Source organism: Silurus meridionalis, chromosome 14 (genome assembly GCF_014805685.1).
Source record: "Silurus meridionalis isolate SWU-2019-XX chromosome 14, ASM1480568v1, whole genome shotgun sequence".
NCBI lineage: Eukaryota > Metazoa > Chordata > Actinopteri > Siluriformes > Siluridae > Silurus > Silurus meridionalis.
Window position 1 is genome coordinate 21142012 of NC_060897.1, and position 20120 is coordinate 21162131.

A 20120-nucleotide genomic window follows, 5' to 3' on the forward strand; every position below is an offset into this window, starting at 1 on the left:
TGAAACCTGTAATGTTGGAGTAACAGGAACGTATTAAGAAGGAAAAGACCGATGCGTGTCTGCTAGCGGATACGACAAAAAACAGCCATTTCTGCAGTAAACGCTTTAAAGCAAACACTTGAAACAATTAGGAAACACTTGACGTGGGCTGTAATGGTGTTGAGACAACTTTAATTTCGTTAGAATTGATTTGATTTGGTCCGATTCGATTCAGTTCAGGTTCGGTTCAATTTATTCGAATTGAATTCAATGTTATTTGCATGGACATGGTTCCAAAGCAGCTTCACAAAATTAAACAGATATAAATGTATAAATTAGTCCATATAAACCAGTGGCAACAATGGCAAGGAAAAACTCTCTGAGACTTCATGAGGAAGAAGCCTTGAGAGGAACCAGACTCACAAGGGAACCCGTCCTCATCCTCAACACCGAATGTCTGTTCGTTATAGTTCCATCATTATCATCTGTTCCCTGATGGCCACTCGAGTGCAAAACTCTTTATAGCAACTGCTGCCTTAAGCAAATGTAGCAAACTCCACTCCAAATCCATCTTCATACTTCTTCTTGAGTTTAACCCTCTACTGTAACCTCATGGATCTTCATGTGCTCTTCATTGCTACAGTGAGTGGTTTCCGACCATGAAGAGGTAGCTGGGGTAGGGAAAGGCGTAATTTAATGGTTGATATGATGGACTTCAGATCAGAAGGTCGTGAGTTTAACATTTTAACCACCACTACTCCGCCACTGCTGGACCCTTGAGCAAGGCCCTGAACTCAAATCTACTGCTCAGTTGATGTCAGGATGAATCAGTCAGGTCCTGAAAGAACGACGGAACAATTCCAGCACTGGAGACTCCTTTTCGTAAAACACTAAAGCTTTCGCGTCTTGTTGTTTCCTTGAGATTTTAGAAAACACGCAGAATTCTTCTCATATTAACACCCCTCTTCCCAATCTCCTTTTTTACGTTGCCTGAGCCCTGAGCTGCTAATTCATCAGGCTGAAATGCGCCGAGGAGCCTAGCTGCGGCTATTGAACCCCCGCTAATGTATCGTGTACGTGTTTAACTCTTAATGAAAACTAAATGTTCTGTGTCCAATGAAGGGCATACATCACTTACTGCTTTCTGTCTCATTCCGCTTCCTCCTCCTCTTCCTGTCGCATTAGGGGGGTGTTAAAGGAAAAAAGAAGAAGAATAAAATAATGTCTGTATTGTGAAGATGACATTTCTTTTACAAGCATTAACCTGCTGTACCTGCTGTCCAACGCATTAACCTGCTGCTCTGTCATCAACAAGATGAACACTGGGAGACCGGGAAGGAGGGGGGTGTTTAGGACGAGGCGGGGGGGGTTTCCATCACAGGATGCTCAGCACAGGACGAGCGCAATCAAAATGTCCACCTCGGCTCAAAATGGCTTTCATTAACCTGAAGGCGAGCTCTCACCGGATGCGGTCTACTTAATGAGTCTTAATTTAGTGGCGCGATGATTGCCATTAGCTCTCCAGGGTGACCCTTCTTTTTCTCCAACGGATTCGACAACACAGTGCGCTGGAAGAACACGGACCCATGGAAGAGCAGCTTTCTTTTTTTTTTCTTTCTGAAATGGTGTGCAGGATTTAAGAAACCTGAGTTAAAAAAAATACAAAATAAAGTTGTGCGACAAAACAAAAAGCATTGTGCTCAGCCGATTGAAACGCCACGTCATGTTTTCAGGTAAAACCGATGATCTTGTAGATAAACTGTTTGACCCGATGTTAGATCTCGTCATTTAAAAACTTTCTTTCGGCTTCTCCCGTTAGGGGTCGCCACAGCGGACCATCCGCATGTTTGATTTGGCACATGTTTTTACGCTGGATGCCCTTCCTAACGCAACCCTCCCCATTTATCTGAGCTTGGGACCAACACTAATGCTTGTGCAGCCCTAATGGCTGGGGTTGGTTCCCTGACCGGCGATTGAACCCGGGCCGCAGCGGTGAGAGCGCTGCATCCTAACCACTAGACCACCAGGGAACCCCCACAGCGGATCATCCGCATGTTTGATTTGGCACATGTTTTTACGCTGGATGTCCTTCCTAAAGCAACTGTCCCCATTTATCTGGACTTGGGACCGGCACTAAGAGTGCACTGACTTGTGCAACCATAGTGGCTGGGGTCGGTTCCCTGACCGGGGATCGAACCCGGGCCACAGCGGTGAGAGCGCTGCATCCTAACCACTAGACCATCTCGTCATTGTGATGGTTTATTTTGATGGCTAGAGCAACGAGGTGCCAACCCCGGCTTCCATACGGATACATCACAAGGCCACAAAAGTGGCGCGTTAAAGTGTGGCGGCATTCACACCAGCTTCACAAGACCTCCCACACCAGAACTCTCAAATAGATCAGACTTAGAAGAGCTGCCACGGGGTCTGGAGACAATCCGGACGTCGCTGCAATAATGTGCAGGTTTGGGAAAGCGCTGCAGGATTTTCAAGTTCAAGTTCCAGAAACGGTGCGAAAAACAAAAAACATTCCAGCTAGCCAACAGAAATGTCAGCTAATGTTGTTTTTGTTGGGGGTAAAACCAATGATGTTTCTCTGTAAATCTTTCGACCCGATGTTAGATTTCATCGTTCCGAAATGAAAAATAAATAGAGCATGCTGGCAGGTTTCTTTTGAACGCTAGAATGAAGACGTGCTAAACCCGACTTCCATACGGCTACATCGCAGCCGACAAAAGGGAGGTATTAAAGCGTAGCGCGTTCACATCTGCCTCACAAGAACTCTCAAATAGATCAGACTCAAAAGAGCTGCCACGGGGCCTGGAGACGATCCGGACGTCTGCACATCCGTCTTTGTACCGAAAGCGCGCTGCGTGAACATTATTCTCTGAGGACTCGCGTTATTTATGCATGAGACAAAGAGGCATATATTAGGAGCGCCGTGTTTCAAATTAATGCCATTGCATAAGGCTGATAGATGGACCGCCGCGTTATAATGCATGCTGTACATTCATCACTAGCCTTTCAACACACTCTCACACACACACACACACACACACCGTACTGTCACTATACCCCCAGTACTTATGGATCGGCGCACGAATGAAACAAACACTGTCTTATGAACTATGAGAAACGTGATACTTGAGCGGAAACACACTCACATGTAAAATATCTCCCGAGCCGAGTTTCTCGTCTTCGCACCTTTAATTGTGGAGAAGAAAAAAGTTCCGTTTAGCGGATAAAGGATCTTTTTTTCAGTTGAGTTGATAATGAAAAAGACGCGTGAGCGGATGGAACACACACATATACAGACACACACTTACACACGAAAGTTTAGCCTAATGTCACGTCAAAAACATCTCTGCCGCCAGCTGTGGTGTGAGACGTTAATGCTGTTTAGCAGCTGCTGACCACTGGGCTCGGGAAGCCAGGAGGCCGAGCCGCTGTCGCATCCCATCAGGCCTCAAACGCCGAGCCGCAGCTGCTGCCGAGATGTGGCACCGCGGATAAAGAGTGTCACGGGGAATGAATGGTACTGTAGAAAGCTGCTCCTGATACAATTCATCCCCAACAACAAAAGAGCGTCGAAAACAAAACAGGGCTCAGAAGACATTTCGGTTTATACACACACACACACACACACACACACACACACACACACACAAAATATCCTCTGCAAAATACACAACTGTAGAACCACAAACAGTTTCAAAACCTCCCACATGATTTTTTAGTCTTTTAAAGGCACTTACAGATTCCATGCGCATAGAATCACAATTTCCTTTTTAGAATCACAATCCACCCCAAAAAAAAAGTCTCAATAAGACCAGAACCTAAACCTGAAGCAGCCTAGAGAACTGAACACCATGTACCCAAGTCTGAACGTGTTTCTGATCTGAGTCTCAAAAACTGAACAACAGAATAGAACCTCAGGCTCACAAGGAAAACCCTGTCTGAAACACAGAACTTGAACAGAACCAGACCTTTATGTAAAACTTCAAACCCATAAACCCATAAACATGTCTGAAGTTGTCTTCAACAAAACATCATCTGTGGTTGAATTTGAACACCAAAACAGGAACCTGAAGCAACACTAGAGAACCAAAAAACCCCATATACATGTCTGAACACAATCAGAACATTGGGCCCACAAAGAGAACCCAATTACTCCTTAACCCTGTAAGATCCCATGACTTCATGAACATGGTTTCAACCAATAAGATCTCAAAAACAGACACCAGTAGCACAGCCTTAAATTCACTATGAGAACCCAAAACCACACAAACATCTCTTATGTCCTTAAATATCACCTCATGTTTTAAAAATTCTACACCCAGAATCCGACCTTCAGATATGTGTTTTCTTTCTCAGAGCAGGACAAAGAGCAGCTGTACGCTCATTAGTCCATATTTGCTGTTATTATAAGAGCCACTCTTTTGGGGAGATGTTCCACCTGTAGGTAAAAACAACTATGAAACAAATCATTGTCAATGTTAGCCCCGCCCACTTTATTTATTGATTAATTTATTTATACTTTTAGAGCATTAACAAAGAGCTGATCTTAGGCCTGACATTTTCCCCTCAGCACTGAGTCCTGATAAAACGCAAGACCAGGTTTTTCTTGTGTATCCGGACAAAAGAAAAAGGCGGCCACGTGTCTTTTCTTTCTCTCTTTCTCTTCCCATGAACAGGTGCCCTGTCGCTCGCCGTAACCTTTCGGAACCAATTAAACTTTTTATCGCCGAATCGAGACGTCACGAGACGGCGGTGATGGACGATGGCTTTAAAAAAAAAAAAAAAAGGAAAAAAAATTTCCGCTTTATGACACCATCGGCTCTTTATGGCGGCTTCAGAAATTAATTTCATCAAAGCTGCGTGCGCCCCGGAATATGAAACCGTTTCATGTCCCAGTGACTCGACAACGTTTTTTGGTTTCTTTCTCCGTGTTGAACTTTGCAGCAAGAAACCTTTATGTGACAGCGTGATTTTCCTGGAACCATCGTCAGAATCTGGCTGCCGGACGTGTGTTTATCAGCAGATGGCAAATATTTACACAGACATCAGTCTGGGATTGAAATCTCTTCGATCCTTGCATCTACTCCCTCTCCCTTCGTCCTTTCCTGTTTGTGTGTGTGTGTGTGTGTGTGTGTGTGTGTGTGTGTGTGTGTGTGTGAGCGTCCAATAATACTGACAGAGCGTCATAATGAATTCAGTAGCGATGCCAGTATCTCTGATGGCTCCATCACCACCGCGGCTTCATGCCAGCTGTCAGTTACTTTCCTGAAGCACGCTCGATTCGCTCTTTCGCCGTTCTTTTCATCCCTCCGTCCTCAGGCGGTGCGCGCCGACTAAACATGTAACTCCCCAGTCTTTTACATAGCAATTACAAAGGTTTTTTTGTCCGCTGTTTACGATTTCTCTCAGGAAATACCAATGAAAGGAGTCTCCAGTCACAGTGGCTTTGAAAGTCATTTCCTTGGTTTGAAAGATGTGTAGATAAACGAGTGCTGCCTGTAAACAGTGGAGGTGGGGGGTGAGGGGTGAGGGGTTTTAATTACACTCCTGGACAGGCTTTCAGGTGGACCTGAACTGTACAAAAAAAAGAAAAGAAAACAAAAAACTGCTGACTATGCAGCACAAGTGTCCCGAACGGGAAGTTCACAGAGAACCAATTAAAGACACATGATGTGGACACTGAGCATAAGATCGGTGTGTGATTTTTCAACATCGAATTCCACATTTAGTTCCTATTTCCTGTTAGAGTCATTATTAATATTAATGAATTTGATTACTATTATTAAAAATTGTGCACAAAATGTAAAAGATGTAGAAGACGATGGTAAGCAATGTGCTGAGGACGGAGTGAAAGTGGCGTGAAATCCTCTCTGTGAAACGAACATTAAAGGCCCACTGTCGATCCTGTGGGAAAGGGGGCGGAGCTTCTTATACACTGGAAAGCATCTTCCGCTGTCTGAAAACAAAACATTGCTAATGCGCCTGTAACGTCTTTCAATATGATAAAATCGATCCATCAATAGAAACGAGCACGTATAAATAAACAAAACCAAAATAAGTGTTTAAATAAATAAATAAAAAAATAGGGAAAAATCTAATAAAAAAACAGGAACAAACAAGGAAGTAAACAAAAATTCAATAAATAAGTAAATAAAAAAAAAAAGTGAATAGATAGGAAAAATAAGTACATGGAAAAAAAATAAAATAAGCAAACAAAAAACAAACCAGTCGATAGGTAAATAAACAAAATGAACAAAAGGTAAACACTTCAGATAAAGTAAATAGATATATAGATAAATAAATAAATAAATAAATAAATAAAGCAAGCAACTAAAATCAATAAATGAATAAATAATCAAAAATATGAAGGTAAGTAGGCAAACAAATAAACTAACAAACAAATAGACGAAATAAAGGAGAGTTTGACAAATAAATAAAATACATGAATAAATAAAGGTGAGTAGGGAGGAAAATAAACAAAAAAACAACCAAATAAAAGGCGCGAAATACTCACTGTATCTAACTAAAGAGCTTCAACCAAATAAAGGCAGAGTGAGGCAGAGAGGCAGAGAAGCTTTACACCAGGCCCATACAGCTTTTTGAATTCAGAGAGAGAGAGAGAGAGAGAGAGAGAGCAGAAGAGTAAAGCTGGAACCTGGGTTTGAATATAAATAGGTGTTTATTTGTCCCACTCTCTGTGTTTGCATGCATGTGTGTGTCTGTGTGTATGTGTTTAAGGTATGAAGTCCTAATGAGACGCCACGCGTCGCTCAACACACATCTGCAAATTTCCCATTTTCGTCAGCCGCGTCTCCCATCACGGCTCGTCCCCCCGAGCGATTTGTTTCTCTAACCTTTAGAGTCAGAGGGACACTTCGAGGCTGACACGAGTCATTTATTTCCCCATGAAACAAGAAGAAAAGCAACAAGATTAAACCCTCCTCCCTTCAGAAGACTGGCTTTACAGTAGAAAGGAAGAAAAAGAAGAAGAGGATCCTCTGCTCATAACACTGAGCCGGACACCGATCGTCTTTTTGTGTCCAGAAAACGTCTGATCGATACGCGAGGAACGCGGAATCGATCCGGAAATCCGAGAACGTTCATCTCGAGAGGGGGTGCGATTTGGTCGCTTTGAAATAATTAGTCAAAAAAACAAACAAACAAACACACAAAACAAAACAAGCCTGGCCTCGAGCTGCTTCCCGAGCGAAAGCTTGTACATTACGCGTACGTGCATTCGTATCAGGAGCGTGTGAGCGGCGCCGGATAATTACTCCAAATCATCAGATCCGTATCAGAGATGTTTAGAGCGGACATGATGCCTCGCTCGGCTTGGATCGTGTCCCGAGCATTAATCCTGCAGCTGTGTGTGTGCCGAAGCAGCGTCTCTGGAGCTCTGAAGATACTGTAAATAAACGAGGTCGATTCCACACACACACACACACACACACACACACAAACACTGAGGAACTGATAAACTGGGATTATTAAAGCAAAGATGCTCCACTGGAAAGCAAATACATGGCGTTTTCGATACGATATTATTAATACGATACGATTCAATAGCAATAATGACGATTTCACGTGATACCATTTGCTGCAGTTCAATAGGATTCAATTGAAGGACAGAGGATAGAAGGACGGGGGTGGTAGGAGGGGTGTGTATGTGGGGTATTAGAGGGGGGTAGAGTTAAAAACAATTTAGCTTAACATATTAATCCTTGGTCTAATTAGCGAGCTCCCCTCGAGCTAAGATCGGCGAGTTCGCAGCACACGCTCCGGCTTTGTTCTCGCTAAGCTCGTAAATGTCACAGAAATGGCACGTTAATCCCCGGCTACACATATCACACAGTTAGGAATGGGAAGCGTACGACAACCTGCGCTGGTAAAAAAACCCAAAAAACTCCCCGACAGATTCCAGTGCGTCATTCTGTGAACTCAGAAATCCAAAAAAAATTGTAAAAAATGAGAGGAAACGTCTGGAGATTAGTCGTAACACAACGACGGCCGTGACGGAGCCGCAGCCGACACCCAAAGGAGAGAACAGGAAACCTGTCAAGCCCGTCACCTGGAATCGCGCAAAGCCTGGCGCTCAGGGCCTTCGAACGTCGACTTCTGCGGTTTAATTAGCGTGACAGGAGCGACGGCGGGAACATCACAGAAGCCTTTAATAAGAAAGATAAATAAATAAATGTGGAAAAAAAAAGGAGCACATGCTGTAATGAGTGCGAGACGGCAGAGCACCTGTTTGGGCCTAATTATTAGCACGGAGCTAAACAGCGGCCTGCGTTTTTTTCCTTCATGAGATAATTGAACAAATGAGAGGACCAAAAAAAAAAAAACAATCGGACTCGCGGACTTGCTGTGGAGTCTTTTTCCACGTGCCGTATCGAATATTTCTCCTCCGTTTCTCCTGGTGGCGGGAATTTAGCGTGCGAACTCGACCTGGCCTGGATGCTGTAGTAAAGGCAGGGGATAATACTCTCTTAAACCTGACTTTTCCCACAAACGACGGTAAAAATAACAGCCTGAGACGTCCGGTTTCCAGTTTCTAGAAGAGAAACCTTGGAGAAAGTGGAGAGGTTTGAGAAAGCTGATAGCTGGATGGTAAAAAAAAGGGGCAGATTTTCTTTATTCGTCGGACAGGTACGTAGTGGGATGCTTTCCCGCTCAACACTGCTGTATAGTTGGGGGGGGAATAGAAATGAATAGAATAGAATAGAATAGAATAGAATAGATAGATAGATAGATAGATAGATAGATAGATAGATAGATAGATAGATAGATAGATAGATAGATAGATAGATAGATAGATAGATAATTGAGAGTCTTTACTGTAGGCTTTATTACTATAGACGTCTGTGCTGGTTTAGAATTTTGCACAGAGGAAAGGAACTTCATTAATCTGTGTGCTGTAGCCACTTTTCAGCCTTTAGAGCAACCAGGATTTTACAAAGTGAACTGAAAAATGTCAAGTGATTTAACCCAAATGAGGAGGGAAAAAAATTTGCCTCCTCCAGGCTGATTTCTGAAGGAACAAAAGGGGTCCACTTCCTGTAGGTCTAACGTTTACGTTCATCCCCGCCAGCATATGTTATTGCGCCTGTTAAAAGGAAGCCCTCACGTAAGAAAAGAGATCTATATGGATTCAGCGGTATGATCACTGTACACTTTATTACAAGAAGCTTTATTAATTCCCTCCATTCACAGCCCTTTTTGGCACCATGGTGCAACTGAAAATACTATGACCAGTGCTCAAATAACGGGGCCCTCTTTGCAGGCAATTTGGTTTTCGAATGTGCCTTTTAGAAGCAGAAAGGCAATAAGAGAAATGATTTATTGTTAAGGCAACGCTTCTTGCACCAGGGGAAAATGACAGAGGCCACGTTTAGAGAGAGAAAATTCATCTATCTATCTATCTATCTATCTATCTATCTATCTATCTATCTATCTATCTATCTATCTATCTATCTATCTATCTATCTATCATCTACATTAGTACAGACGTCTTGTTTGCCTGCATTATTAGATAGATAGATAGATAGATAGATAGATAGATAGATAGATAGATAGATCGATCGATCGATCGATCGATCGATCGATCGATCGATCTATGGATGGATGGATGAATGCCTAACTCTCAAATCACTATGTCTCAAAAATAGGACAAATCCAAACTGGACACATTTGGTGCTTGCAGATCTAAATGTATGATCTCAACAAGTAACTTTCAGAAGGCAGTTGTATTCCAAGGTTCCTTACTTTGCCCACATTTGAGATCTAAGTTTTGCCAACCTCACCATGTACCACGTTATGTCCTGTAGCTAACTTCATGCCCAGCTAACCACGGTTAACTTGCTGTCTTGGTTTGTTTTTGTCTGGACAAAATGGACCAAAAATTTTTTCCCTTGACCGCTAGGCCAAACGAGCCCTATGAGATACACCAGGAGACTCATTACTAGAGCGCCAGGTTAATTGTGAGAGCTATAGGCAAAAATCCATAGGGATAGTTTTTCCGGGTTGCTTTTCCTCTGATACTCCAGAACAAAAGTACAGAAAAACATATTTTTCCAGTTTCTTCATGGAGGCAATGAAAAGAACATCAAAGGGAAACTAAAACAGAAAAATGCATGATTTCTAACTGCAGAAGCGATACGTCACAGTTGTTTCAGATCAGAAGTGTTGGAGCTTATACAGTCTATACAGTGGGGTCTTGCTAAAAACTCCACTGTTTCCCCACACACCAAGTACTCTGATAATATTAAGTAGATGAAACTCCTTTTTTTCACCATTCTAACACTATGATGGTAGTAGAATAAGGTTCTATTCTGATGAACATGTTTGATCTTAGCAGTATCTAGCCCCTGATTTTAGCGCATTCCACTAGTTGCATAAAAGGTATTAATTATTTTTCTGTTTCAGTTTCATTTTGAATTTCTTTTCCGTGAATCCATGAAGAAACTGACTTGTTTTTTTTCGTAGTTTGTTTCTGGAGTATTACAATTGTTTTGGTCATTTTTTCTAATTCTCTTTCTAAAATGAAAATTGAATGTGCAGAAGGTACACAGACCCGGCCTCCAGGTGTTACCAATGAAATGTAAATAGTTGATGAGTCGCAGGGGGCAGTTTTAGACCTCAGGTAACCCGAAAACAAGCCGTGTATCATTTCTTCTCTAATACAGAACCCTGCCAATCGTGTCGAGTAACAAAGCCAGCGGTGTCTTGGGACTTACTGGCAATTCGATCCCATTTGTTCAAAAACAGGGTTGCGGTTCCACCTGGTGCTCCAAATAATCCGGCAATTTTCGACAGGATTGAGTTGCGGCGGTTCTGCAGGCCAATCGCAGTGTCGGAGTGTTATAGTGTCCCGATCCAGTCACACACTGATTTGGTCAGACTTGGACATAGAAACTACCTACAACCCGTTAGATGATGTTGAATCCAAGTACCGCTTGCTCCTCAACACGAGGCAACTTCCTGTCCACCAAAAAATGGCGCTCAACAACCAGACCTTTAAATACTTTCAATAATTTTGACTTCTGACCGCTGATCTTGCAGAAACTCATCACCAATCACTGAATACATTTCCACTTCTATCTGTTGTTCCTCTCTTCCTTTTGCCTCTCAGACATTCCCTGATCCTCTTCTCTCGTCTTTTTCCCGGTAGCGTCTCTGATATCCTCTGGGTTGAGTTTATCTTTTCTCGACCGGCGCGGGCAGACTAAGACGTTTTTGATGCCGAAATGCAATTTATTTTTCTTCCCTTCGTTCACACAGCTGTCACATCAGTGATAGGTAATTTATGGCAACACCTTGGCCTAGCTCAGGCTAAAAGATGATTTCTTCAGAAGAAAAAAAAAATGAATAAAAGAGAAAAAGAAGCACCTTTCGGGCAAACGAGAACCCGGTCGGTGTGAAATAAGAGGCGTTTAGACTGTAGACTTAAGCTCTCACCTTTAGAACTAAAGCCAAGCAGATCTACAACTTCAAACGTATGTGTGTGTGTGTGTGTGTGTGTGTGTGTGTGTGTGTGTGTGTGTGTGTGTGTGTGAGCAAGCACTTGAACTTTTGAGTTGGCCTCTAAAAATTCTTCTCAATGTGAAAAGCTTTTGATAAAGAGACCATTTTCACCTTGTGAATAAAAAATAAAAAAAAAGAACGAACGAACGAATGTTGAATAAATTAGCATTCGCCACATGAAGATGGAAAATGAAAGAAAAATTTCAAGTGTCTTTTTTTTTCTCTTATAGCTCTTAAGGATTAAAAAGTAAAAGAAATCTCACCCATCTCTTTCCACTCTTGGTGCTTATATTTCTTTATTTTTTTTGTATAAAAAATTGAGCTCTTGATGTTCTGGAGCATTTCGAGGCAAGTTCGTCCCACCACCTGCTTTTCCCAGCTTGTCCGTCTCGACTCAGCAAGAGAAAGGAGAAGGATCCTGCCTGCCGTTATTCTATTATATAAAGTCGCGCTTAAAATAACGTGCGATCGAACACTACCCACAGTGTGCGCTGAAAAGGGAACGCAATGGCTGGGAGAAGGAGGAAAGGGAACAAGATGACAAAAAAAAAAAACCCAGTGGTATATCTGAAGCATCACAGATGCCTGTTTGTGCATGCCGGATGAGAACAATTTGGGTCGCTCGAAACAAGAGGATGAGGAAGCGAAATGAAAAGGGAGGAGGGAAAAAAGATGCACATTTATAGTGATGGAAAAAAGAAAAAAAAGTGGAGCAAAGTCTGAAAAGGAATTCGGCTTGGTCTCAAACAGCATACAGTCTTCATTAGAACTGCCTGAATAGAAGCTGCTCGGCAATGGAACTGTATTCCTTGTGTTTTACTTCTCGTTTCGGAGACCGAGTTCCTATCAGAAGATGGATAACTAGGAGAACAAATAGCAGATTCTAAATATCATGAGAGCTACGGTATTCTGATCTTTGAGATAATCGTGATCCTGCACACCAGACCCAGGGTCCATGCAGGCCACATTGTGCCCAATCCTCGTTGCTGTAGAGCTGTATGATGTTCGGAGATCTTGACTTGGAGTTCTGGTTTGCTTATTTGGCGTATTTATACTGGATGAACAAACCTGAGGTGACTGAGGCAAGGAGAAACTCCCTTAGATGGTATGAGAAAGAAACCTTAAGAAGAACCAGACTACCAGACAAAAGGGAACCCATCCTCATCAAGACACCGAGAGTAAAAAAAAACATTACAACACTAGAGAGTGAGAAATACGTTGGAATCAAAAAGTTGCAGATCTAGTGTTGTAACACGCCAACAGATGGCAGCACAAGGCTGCACGCATAGTCACGGGGAGCACTATGACAAAAAACATTGTCCTGTATACATCGGAAGCTGTGCAGCTGGTGCTTTTCTGACTACGTGTGCACCCTCACACCCGAGTTTCTGACCGGTTGCCGTTTTGACACCATTGTGGAGATCCAGCGTGAATCGCAGAAGAATTACACTGGGAGCACTGTATTATGTGTGATTATGAGTAATAGTCAGTTGCAGTTGTGCAACCAGGAGAACATCTGAGATTATGATAAATTCAACACACATGTTCAGTGATGGAGAAATATGTAGAATGTTTGTTTTTGAGTATTGATTAAAAGATTGTTTATCCTCAATTTTTATCCAAAATCTTCATGAAGTGGCATCCAACCGGCACCGGTACATCTCGAGATTGCTCGGGATTCTCGCAGGGTCGGCACTTTCTCTTTGGAGGTCCGAAACTAAAACTAAAAACTAAAGAAACAGTAGTAGAGGTGAAGTGTCTGGTGTGGTCAAACAAGAAGACAAGTGTTTGATCCAACCAACCAATGCTTTTAGTTCTACCAGGCATCTAATGATCCGTAGTAGGAAATACTGCACATATGGAGGTGTATCTTCAAAAGAGGGCAGCTTCTAAAGAAACTTGCACCATGTAGACACCTGAGGATAAATCGGGGTTTGTGCTGGAACATTTTTGTCCATATCTGGCTTGAAAGGTCTGGTGTCCCAATGCGTTATATAATATTTATCAAGGTCATACAACAACCGGCCAAACAAAGAGCTTTAATGACAGCACAACATTGTACAATTACATATAAATATTTGAAAAGCACTTTGAACGTCCTGAAAACAGGAATAAACCTTGTGCTGGAAGGAAACTCCGAAAGCATCTAGAGAAAAAAAAAGCGTACACTGGTATTAATAATGAAGCGTGTTTAAAGATTTTATTAGAAATCTCGGATCGTGTGAACCAAAAGCGAAAGAAGCGAATGCAGCATTTGGTGCGGCCGTCAGGGTCAGAGGATCTGGCACCAGAAGATCCGGGTCAAACTTGTCAAAAGAGCTTCCAGACACAGAGATCAGACGGGGTGTTTTTATTTATTTTATTTTATTTTTTGGCAAGACTGGTGCATGGCTAAATAAAATAACCTTGGTCTAAGATGTGGAGAGAATTATGCAATTTTTTTTATCGTTTATTTCTTCATTTTTATTCCTGCTCCTTATCTTACTTGCCCCCCTTTTTTCATTGTAAAAAAGAAAAAAAATCGAATGTAGTCACGTGCAGACTCTTTAGTGTTCCGTTCCGATTAGCATTTCATGCAGGCCCGAACAGAACTGCTTTGCGTGTCAGGAAGCAGAAGCATATCGCACGATTGTGCCAGAAATGAAACTCCTCTGACAGCTTGTCCCAATACACATAGACACACACACACACCCGTGATGCTGCGTACAAAAAAGTCACTTTCGAGCTCTCGAAGACATTCGAAGCTAAAGCTAAACACCATTCGGTTTCTCTGATAACTTTATCGGACGGATCGGATTTGCACGCTTGAGACTTGAGGTTTAAAGGATCCTGTCGTGAACGTTCAAATATCAAAACAACGTGATATACACAGGACGATGTCTTTGGCCACATTGACTTATGAGGGTCAGTGCTCCCTGTGACTGTGCGTGCAGCCTTGTGCTGCCATCTGGTGGCATGTTACAAAACTAGTCTCGAAACTTTTCAATACCACCTCGTATCAGTCATGGATACTGAACAGTCATACGCCTGCTGCTCTCTCTCTTGTCTCCGAGACTTTGGCGGGAGACAAAATCCTCTTCGCTCGGAACCCCCGGAATATCTCAGCGTGTGATCCCGCTAACCACCTTCTGTTGGCTTGTTCATTATTTCCCCCAGTGAAGAACGAGTGCAAAAAAATAAAAAAAATTAAACGCCTATAGGGTCTCATTTCAGAGGTGTAATTAAAGTCCCATCTGTCTCTGATTAGCCGTGGTCATCTCCGCCTGAGATATTCCTCAGGAATTAAATCATTTGAAGGGTTTTAAATTTCTTTTTTTTTCTCCAGGCTGAGATGGTCTTTTCTCCTGCTCAGCACAATTCCCACCAGCACCGATCTGTGGATCAGCGGAAAGATCTGAGGGAAACCAGGATTAATTGGGTACAAGTGTTTAAGTTCAGCTCCTTTTTAGAAGAAAAGCACCTCATTGACCTGAAGTGTAACTCAATCCTACACACACACACACACACACACACACACACACACACGTGCAAAGACTGTTATCTAGAAAAACCCCGAACATTTACCCTGACCCGATCGAACACCTTTATCTTTAATAGAATCCTTTACAAATGTCTTCCTGCCCTTCTGAGCTAGCCGGCTAGTTTGCTTGCTAATGAACTAGCGTGTATTTTGCTAACATTTTTTCGAGTTTTAAAATTTCGCAGCTGAGGCTGTACATGATTTGTTTCATTCTGACAGATGTTCTGGACAGGAGATCAACGTCAAACTATACATCTACCGTAAGGTTTTCCTGTCTGCCTGAGTTTTAGAAATTTAGCTGATTTCCCCCTAAACTGATCTTATATTAAAATGAAATGTACATTATGAAGAAATTTGTATGTTGATGGTGAACAGATAAACATTTCAAATCCTGTGTGAAGTCAGTATTTATTTAAAGAGTCACTTGTCTGCTGAGTCAACTCTTCAGAGTCATTTATAAACCTTATAAAACTTGTTTATTAAGCTCATGTTCAGAGTTACTTGCCTAAAGAGTCATTTGTTCATTGAGTCATTTGTCTACCAAGTTACTTGCACATTAGGTCACTTGTCTAGTAGATTAATTGTCTACTAAGTCACTCATTCAAAGTCACCTGGTCTTTAAAAGTAATTTTCCCTCTGAGTCACTTGTTCATTGTGCATCAAGGATCGGCTCTGAGCCCTTTTACTGTTTGCAGTGGTGATGGACAGGTTGACGGACGAGGTCAGACAGGAGTCTCCGTGGACTATGATGTTTGTGGATGATATTGATATTTGTGGTGAGAGTAGTGAGCAGGTTGAGAAGATCCTAGAGAGGTGGAGATATGCACTGGAGAGAAGGGGAATGAAAGTCAGTAGGAGTAAGACAGAGTACATGTGTGCGAATGAGAGGGATGGCAGGGGAGTGGTGCGGTTCCTGGGAGAAGAGGTGGAGAAGGTGGAGGAGTTCAGGTACCTGGGGTCAACAGTGCAAAGTAATGGAGTGTTAAAGAAGTGAAGAAAAGAGTGCAGGCAGGGTGGAGTGGGTGGAGAAGAGTGACAGGAGTGATTTGTGATAGAAGAGTATCTGTGAGAGTGAAAGGGAAAGTTTATAGGACTGTGGTGAGACCTGTGATGATGTATGGATTAGAGACAGTGGTATTGAGTAAAATACAGGAGGTGGAGCTGGAGGTAGCAGAGCTGAAGATGTTTGATGTTTTCGTTGGGAGTGACAACGATGGACAGGATTAGAAATGAGTTTATTAGAGGGACAGTGCATGTAGGACGATTTAGAGACAAAGTGAGAGAAGCCCGATTGAGATGGTGTGGACATGTGCTGAGGAGGGACATGGGGTATGCTGAGGATAAAGCCACCGGAAAAGAGGAAGGCCAAAGAGGAGGTTTATGGATGTGGTGAGGGAAGACATGCGGGTAGTTGGTTTGAAAGAGACAGATGTAGAGGACAGGGGGTTTTGGAGTAACTTGGGGGTATGGAGTTCATAGGGTCACTTGTCTACCAAGTCACTTGTTTATTGAGTCACTTGTCTACCAAGTCACTTGTTCAAATGAGTCGCTTGTTCAGAGACAGTTGGTCGCTGTTTTGTGAGTTTGTTTTTGATCCCCCCAGTCAACATGATTCCTTTACCTATGATCAGTGTGTGAAATTATTAACCGAAAAGAAATAACAAATAAACCAAATTATCACTGCAGGAAAAGGGTTACTGGCTTCCAAACCAACAAAAATGCTTCACGGAAACGTCGAGGACGAATCGCGCCAAGAAGAAAAGTCGCTTTGTTGATCCATTTCTTCCTATTTGCGCTGAAACCTCATGAAACGTATCTGCTACGTGCGTGCCAGGAGCGCTCACCATGCCTCGGAGATGACATCAGGGCTCCCTTGTTTGTACTGTAGTCTCTGACGAGCTCTGATGGAAATAAACTGAGAGGCTTTACTGCGGAGCCGGGTGCAGATAAATCACGACCGGTACGAGAGAGGGCCTCCGAGAGGCGTACACAAGCTTGCGGGCATGTCCTTTAACAACAACAACGAAAAAAAAAACCTGAACAAAACCCCAAACCCAATCTGCGCTCTACACATTCGACACCCTTCTCTTTCCTTCTCCACCTCTGCATCTTTCAGCTTCCCCATTAACCACAGGAAAGATTAGTTGTTTTTTAATCATTTTTCATTACTTAGGCTCTTATGTCTAACATTAGGAGGAAGTTGCTTTTTCTCAGTGCTGACGTACGGCTCTGCTGATGCTCGCTGACTAGCGTGCATTAGCTCCGGCACTCGTGTCGCTCCGTCGGTCCGCCATACACAACCTTTAAACGCTATTTCCTTACAGCCGTGTTGTAAAAGAACACGTTTGAATTGGAGCCTATCAGGAAAAGGTTGGACTCATTATGTGCTAATTACGATCTTTATTAGATAGCAAGCTTCAGGCAAACAATGAAGGCGCCATCTTAAGTCTAGACGATACGTTATCAAGCCTGGGTGTGACAATCTCATTCAAATTCCTCTGTCTAGGTTTGATCCATGCATTTTACACACACTCGCTCTCAGAGGTCATATATCGTTAACCTCAGCAAGATCGATGAACTGGTTACTTTATACACTCCAGAAAAGAGATCAAGCCTTGCTAGTATCCACAGCTATGATTTGTGCTGAGTGTAGTGATGATGCGTAAGCTCGTTTTTATCACACAGCAGAAGGGAATGAGCTTTGCTTTTCTGCAGACACAAAAGGACCATGGACAGCTTGGCATGAAGTAATTGGCAGCAAACGGGCACCGTGCCCTGCCCGTGCTAACCGGTCATGCCATACTCCTGCAACCTCTGTTGGTAAGTTTAACTGATCAGCCGAGATGCAGCACAGATCATCTTTTGTGTCTCTGCAATATCTACATAGCTAACCTGAGGTGAGGGGGCACTTATTTATGCAAATCCAGCTGCAAGGGAAATGTCTAGCTGCTGTAACGTGTGATAACATGAGCAGAATATGTCTACTGTGTCACGTGTCTATGGGAACAGGGATTTCATTGAGTCACCTGTCTATGGAGTTGCTTGGCTATAGAGTCACTTCTCCACTGAGTCAGAAATCCATTTAGTCCATTGATTTATTGCCCATTGAGTCACTTGCCACCTAAACCAGTTGTTCATTGATTCACTTGTCCACTGAGTCACTTGCCAGCTGACTAAATTGTCCACTCATTCAGGTGTCTGATGAGTCACTGATCTACTGACTCGTATGTTTATTAGTTACTTGTTTACTAAGTTATTTGTTTACACATTTTCATTAGTTACTTGTTTACTAAGTCACTTGTCAAATGAGTCATTTGTTCATTGAATCACTTGTCCACTAACTCACTTGTCTATGCATTCAGGTGTCTGATAAGCCACTGCCCTTATTACTCATATGTTTGTGTTCACTAAGTTACTTGTCAACTGAATCACTAGCCCAGTGTGTCACTTGTCCACTGAATCACTGATCCAATGACTCACTCATTCAGGTGTAGGGAGAGACACTGGTCTACTGATTCACCTGGTTATTTAGTTATTTGTTCACTTATCACTTGTCAAATGAGTCAATTGTCCATTTAATCACTTGCCCACAGAGTCACACTCACTTGTCCACTCAGTCAAATGTCTAGTGAGCTTCTAGTAATACTGACTCATTAAACACTTGTTTTTGTCATTTGACAACTGAGTCACATGTCTATTGAGTCACTTGTTTACTGACTCACTTGCCAAATGAATCACTTGTCTACTGAGTGACTTTTTCACTTATTTAAATGTCTGATAAACCACTGCTTGTTTATTAAGACACTTGTTTACTGAGTCTCTTGCCCACTAAGTCACTTGTTCAATGAGTCACTTGACCAATTAACCACTTTTTTTATTAGGTATTTGGTAAGCCACTTTTAAAATGACTCGAATGTTCATTAATTATTTGTTTGCTAAGTCACTTGCCAACTGAATCACTTGTCTAGTGAGTCACTTATCCACTGAGTCACTTGCCCACTGAGTCAGTTGACTACAAAGTGACTTGTCCACATATTTAAGTGTCTGTTCAACCACTGGTCCATTGACTCACTGATGCATATGTTTATAGATTTTCTTGTACACTGAGTCACTTTTCAACCGAGACACTTACATACTGATTCGCTTGACCACTGAGTCACTTGTTTATTCATTCAGGTATTTGGTAAGAGTCTACTGACTCATATGATCACTGAGTCATTTGTCCACTGATTCACTTGTCCATTTTTTTCATTCATCCGAGCCCTTGTCGAGTTCAGTAAAAAACGCCAATGGAACAGAATTAAGGCTGAACGCCACGGAAAACACAAACGACACGAGGCAGGTTGAATAAAGACACACAATACACACACTAACCACAAAGAGCAGCTGAGCAAACGGAGTGTTTAAATTGCATGCAATTGTAAACCAATCTAATCCCATGCTGCCATTCCAACACACACGCATTCATCAAACATTCCTAATAACTCCACTCGGTACTGGCTAAGCGCTCCAGATCGTATTACGGGAGGAACTGGATGCCACGGCTGACCTTGGGCAAGCGTTCAGCACAACAGACTACCAATAATTAGATCCTGGCAAAGCGCTCGGCGCAATCGCAAAGTCTTTATACCCAGCCGTAAACAAAAGGGTTTCCAAGCACGACGATGGGAGAATGAACGCCGCGTCCTTATTTAATAATCCTCCAGAGTAGTAATGCAGGACGAGGCTTCCGGGCTAACGAGCGTTCCTCAGGAGCCGGATCAGGACGCCGTTACATTAGACGATTTATCTGGCAAATTACTTGGCGCACCATTGCCAAGTGGCATTCAAGCTGCAGCACACAGAGCAGAAATCAGAGTGTAATTGAGATGCATGGCAAAGCACAGGCTAGCAAGAAGACACACCGGATCTTTGTGGGTTTTTTGGGTAAAAAAAAAGACCTGTTTGTATGCTTATGAATTCTGAAAGACAGTGAGGGATTTGACAAACAACAACAGAAAAAAAGCAAAACACAACATGCATGGATTAAAGAACAGGAAAATTTTTCCCTTCAGGCCAAACTCTGGAGAGCAACGTGATCATT

At 42.5% G+C, this 20120-nt stretch overlaps 1 protein-coding gene across 8 annotated transcripts in view; it reads right to left on the minus strand.

Moving 5' to 3' along the window:
* The window catches only part of unc5a (unc-5 netrin receptor A), a 195819-nt gene that overhangs the window by 98609 nt on the left and 77090 nt on the right, over nt 1-20120 (minus strand). Inside the window, exon 1 of one of the 8 annotated variants that reach the window (XM_046866979.1) lies at nt 11781-12028. The exons of the other annotated variants lie outside the window; for them this stretch is intronic. Within the exon in view, the coding sequence (XP_046722935.1) occupies nt 11781-11859 (79 nt within the window). The 5' untranslated portion in view covers nt 11860-12028. Of the gene's footprint in view, nt 1-11780; nt 12029-20120 lie in introns of those variants that run through there. 8 annotated transcript variants of the gene reach the window in all.